This window comes from Octopus bimaculoides, chromosome 14 (genome assembly GCF_001194135.2).
Source record: "Octopus bimaculoides isolate UCB-OBI-ISO-001 chromosome 14, ASM119413v2, whole genome shotgun sequence".
In the NCBI taxonomy this organism is placed as follows: domain Eukaryota; kingdom Metazoa; phylum Mollusca; class Cephalopoda; order Octopoda; family Octopodidae; genus Octopus; species Octopus bimaculoides.
Window position 1 is genome coordinate 59,971,423 of NC_068994.1, and position 5,261 is coordinate 59,976,683.

Genomic DNA, 5,261 nt, shown 5'->3' on the forward strand with positions numbered 1-5,261 from the left:
TGAATTGGTTGTTTAAAATGCAGAAATGCTGATCAATGAGGGCTGCATGCTAATGCCAGGGCACTGGATCTTAAGATAATAATAGATGTATGACTTATTTTTAGATAAGTCTCCCAGAAGACTTCCAGGGGAATTAACAATATTTATTATTGTGTGTGTGTGTGTTTGGAGTGGCTTGGACATGGCTTGCCTTCCTCCAACATCTGATAAGTAGACAGACAGACAGAATTTGGACAGAAAGCCACTCCTGGCCTTCCAAAAAGAAAAGGGCACATAAATTGTGGTAACTCCAGCTGGCCACCACCCATACTGACAACGACAACGACAACAGAAACAACAGCAAGTTCTACTCCTTGGCTTCCTTCTTCTTTTTCGAGAAGGATGGAATACGGAATTTCTTCTTCTTCTTCTCCTTCTTTGTTGGTGAAGGATTTTCCTTGGTTGGAGAGCCCTGCAATGGTAAATGCAAAGAACATAGAGACTTGTTCTATAGAATGGACAGAGGAGAGTGTATATAATGTTAAAGGTGGCGTAGAATAACAAAGATACTGCTAATGAATGTCTTGCAATGTTCCAATTCTTTACTGAACAAAAATAACCAACTCTGTTAATAAATAATGGTTTCCAAAAGGGGGGCAGCTCTTGAGTTAGAATTGGAGAAGGGGAAACGGTTCTCACCTCCTTGCTGCTCCTGTCGTCAAGAGTTTCACCACCACTAGCACTGTCTGTTGATCTCAGTGTATCAGACTTGGCAGGGGACCCAGGTTTCTCTTCGTCTCTTTTCTCGCCTGTTAAAAAAAGGTGAGGAATAAAATGATTCAGGCAAAGGTTACCACATTCAAAGAAACATAAGACCAGCAACAATGCCGCCCAAACTGGTAAACTAATTTCAAATGCTAACTGGTCAATTGATAAGCTGACCAACTTACATTTACAACCAGATTAATTGGTCAAAATGGAAAATTCTCAAAGTTTTGCTGAAATTTCTTCAGAAAAGCATTCAACAAACAAATCCTTTAAGTTGCCATGCAGAATGGGGAAAAAACTATAAGGAAAATCCTTGAAAAAACATCTACGAGTGCTGCAAGACTTTTATTGTAATGGTGTAAATTTACATGCAGATCTGGAACGATTTCTCTTCTTCACATAAATGGACAGACAACACTATCATTCTAAAAGCAATGGAATACAAATAAAGAATAAACAATGAAACAGTGATTCTGTCAAGTAATTTAGTCTCTCTTGGAAATAGAGTCTATGTTGGATGTTTGATAGTTCATTGGTCATTCATAGCTGACCAATGACCAAGCAGAAGCAGCAGCAGCAGCAGAAAAAAAAGATGAAATAAAAATAAAAGGAGGAAGACAAATGAATGCTGTTGTGAGTGAGTGAGGAGGCTTATTGAGGCGTTTATCGTTGACCACATTGGTAATGTTCACTTATAACAAGGCTATTATAATAGGGATCTGTGAGCTTCCATTTTGGACCCTACTTTAGAGATTCATAAACCTTTGTTTGGATGCGTTATTCAAAGATTGTTTTAAAGCTGGATACCTTTTCTCTCACACACACACACAAAGGATCGCTTATTCCATAAACTGGCCAAACAACTCATCAACAGGAAAAACCGACACCACCACCTGCTGTGCCTTTGTATAAACGATCACCCAGGCACATCTACATATATAACCATCACCATCATCATCATTGTCCATGTTCCAGGAGTAAGGGTGGATGGCCATTGGTGCATGAGCCAGGGAAAGTAGAGGGGTGCAGAAGTAAGTGGGGTTGGAGGAGGACAAGAGAAAGATGATGGGGTGGGGTGGGGGAGATGTAGTGTATGAGGAGAGAAAAACAATTCATAAAGAATGACTGGGTTGTAAGAAAAGAATAAAATGGCATCAAGAGAGAGAGATGATGGGTGGAGTATAAGGAAGAGATTCGGTCAGGGCTCCATTTCTGCCTGTCACCAAAGTGGGGTCCGTTTTCTAGAGACCTGTGTATCATTAGTCATCCCTGTCTTTTGTCATCTCTTCTTATGATGCTCAGGGATTTGTGGTCAGCCTTCACCACTTCATCTCACAGGCTCTAGCCACACTTAGTGGTCAGCATTCCTTTACACAAATTTCTTCATCCACACCACATCTAATTCCTCTCAACACCTTTGTTGTAACTGATTGTTCATTCACACATTGCACACCCAACAGAGCAGGCTTGCATCACTCCTTTCCAGTTCTTCTCATGTCCTATGGCATTCAAGGCCCACGTCTCACTACCATGCAGCATTTGCAGCTCAAACACACACTTCATACAATCTGCCCTTTACTCAGATGAAAAAAAACCCCAACAACTTTTGTTGCTAGCTGCATTAGTAGCTCCCCTGAACTTTCTTCAACCTATTCTTACTCCAGCTCCTTATAATGTCAAAGCAACCAGCTCCCTTGCCTGCTAATTACTTCTGCATGGTAACAAAACTGATCAACTACTTCTCGTGAGTCATCCAGGCATTCACATATGAAACATACTTCTTGTGTGATTCCACAGCTCACGCTGGGTACAGCACATAAAGTCTCCCATTATTCCTTCTTCCTATCGAGCTTCACTGTTTCTCCTGAAGATACCAGGGTCCTGTCTTCTTTTCTACTTACTAAAACTTCTGTCTTTGCTAAGTTTACCTTAACATCTTTCAATTCAAGGTTTAGCTTCCATGCCAGTAATTTTCTCTTTATTTCCTCTGAATTTGCTCCAGACACATTTCTGTTCTGTAGCCTTAAGCAGGTTATCTTTGTAGAAATTCCCAGTCGTTTTCTATGCTACAGCTGCCTAAATCTTCTTCCCCACAGTCATATGCATCAGAATTTCTCTAAATTTCTTCCCAGTTGTGGGATCTTTTAGTTTCTATCTCTTCCTTCCCTATGTTGCCACTCACTCTAATTCGGAAGTCACCAACCACTAATCTGTGTTGTGCAATACATTCTTTACCAAGAAAGGTCCTGACATATATACATAAACACAGATATACATAAATAGAGACGTATATATACATAACACACATTTATATACACATGCACAAACACCCAGACACACACATATATACATATACAAACAAACTGAAGAAAAAAATACAGGGAGGCATCAAATGATGATGATGATGATGATGATGATGATGATGGGGCAGCAAAGTGGCAGAACATTTGGGGTCCCAGGGGAAATGGCTTGCAGTATTTGTAACAATGTTAGAATTCTGTTGAGGCAAACCTTGCCCAGAAGGGTGGAGTGGCTGACTTTGGCTTAGAAATATTTGTTGAGTCTTTTTGAATTCTGAGATCAAATCTCAGCAGAGTCTATGGATGCCTTGTTTAACACCACCACCTGGTCCTTGGGTATCTTAAGTAGAGCCCAGGATTGACCTTTGTCTAAGCAACCCCCGCTGAAATATCCTCTACTATTCATTACAGGAAGTAATCAGCTCTGTTTTACAGCTAGGCATGTTCAATATTTGCTTAGAGAGAACGTACCCATCACTCCACTACTAAACTCAGTTGTGAAAAGAGATGGCAAAATTCACAAATATCAGAAAAGTCACAACATCTTTGCTTTTGTGGTGCTACATATTTCAGTTGCCAAAACTGAGGAGAGGGGGTTAAGCCAAGAATATTTATACATTCTAAGCTCACCTTGCTAATGCTTAGTTTTAATATGATGTCCAGTTGTGGTTCGAAACTTAAGTATTTTGTTAATTCCAAGAGGAGAGATAAAGTCCGTTTGGAAGGGAATCCAGCTGAAAACAAATTGCCTTACTGTCTTCACCTCCCACTTGGAGAGAGAGAAGGAGAGAGAGAGTCCTTTGCTTGGAAAAATTGAAGTTGTGTTGAGAGAAAATAAGTAAAAGGAAATAAGAAAATTAAATATGAAGAGAGAAGAAGATGGAGAAAAATGGATGGCTGTGAGGTTAGATTAAATGGGGCTTTGATTGAGTAGATTATATGATTAGTCACTGACACTTCTCAGAAGCAAACATACTTGGTGCAAAGTTTGTTGGGTATCAGTGGGAAACAGTTCTGAATCCTAAGCTAGTTAAGCTTGGTGTCACAAAGTGCTCGCAAGAATATATTCAAAGAAGAAAGTGTTAGTCTTACCATACTTGCGGTCTGATTTCGACCGCTCCAAGTTGCGCCTCTGCAGCTCTTGGATCACTACACAAACAGAACAACGAAAGACATGCAAACGGCAGCAACAGCTTTGAAAGTAATAAAGAAGAAGAAAAAACAGAGAAACATGCAGAAGGAGGAGGAGGAGGAAGAATAAAAAAAGCTTATGAAAACAAAACTGGTGCAGAGGGGAACAAAGAGGAGTGGGTGGAGGACATAAAAACCATTCTTTTGATTTCTTCCACAGGTTTGGGAATGGAAGGGGTTCGGTTCAGCTTAAACAGTTGTCTTTTTGTGTCAGAAAAAATGTAAGGTAGAATATCTGATTACGGTCAGGTCTGCTGTTAAACAACAACTAACATTGAAAAAAAGCGCACAACAACACTACTGTAGGTGCTATGTTGAATGTATTTGTGCTGCAAATAACAGTTGGGTCTAGAAGCTTTGATGACCATTATCTTGCGTAAGGACCTCACAGCATTCCCTTTACATCAGTCTGTTTTAGACCATCTGATTGGGCAATTGTCTGAATATTTCATGAATACAGCAAGCATCAAGCTTTAAATATTTCCAGCAGAGGGGACTGGGTACAGCGAAACAGAGAACATTGTTTTTACACAGATATGTGCAAAGCCATGAGGAATCCGTTTCAAACAAACCCATATTTACCTATGAACTGGTCCTCATTTGGTATAATTAATCCACCAGTCACTACAGAGTATTAATTTCATAAAGACAAAAGATGAGGGGACCTGTTTCTCTCAATCACTAACATCTTTGGCAACAGTCACAAAAGACGTTCTTTATCTGATTAATAAAACCAAGTCCTTACAACAATTTTCTTATTCTTTCATCCACTGGCCCCTGCCCTGGTCACATTATCTCTCAGCTTTGGCTGTTATTTCTTCAATGTCTGCTTGTCTTTAAGCCCCATATAAACAGAACCAATCAAAATATGGTTTGTTCATTCCACACTTTTGGACACGAAAAGAAGAAAACAGAGAGCAAAAGCTGACCATTGGTTTCCAGGGAAGTGTAAAGCAGAGAAGGGGAATGAACTGTGGGGCTCGGTTGGTGATTATTGAAAAAAAAAACCAAGGTGAAGGGGGG

General features: G+C 40.0%; 1 protein-coding gene across 16 annotated transcripts in view; it reads right to left on the bottom strand.

Moving 5' to 3' along the window:
- Positions 1–6: 6 nt before the first annotated feature.
- The window catches only part of LOC106880490 (protein hu-li tai shao), a 138,472-nt gene continuing 133,217 nt past the window's right edge, over positions 7–5,261 (bottom strand). For 10 of the 16 annotated variants that reach the window (XM_014930438.2, XM_014930440.2, XM_014930439.2 and 7 more), the window contains 3 exons: positions 4,140–4,196; positions 679–788; positions 7–451 (listed from right to left, as the gene is read on the bottom strand). In XM_014930438.2, the coding sequence (XP_014785924.1) occupies positions 347–451; positions 679–788; positions 4,140–4,196 (272 nt within the window). In that variant the 3' untranslated portion in view covers positions 7–346. The remainder of the gene's footprint in view (positions 452–678; positions 789–4,139; positions 4,197–5,261) is intronic. The other 6 variants (XM_014930442.2, XM_014930450.2, XM_014930448.2 and 3 more) reach the window with 1 other exon arrangement.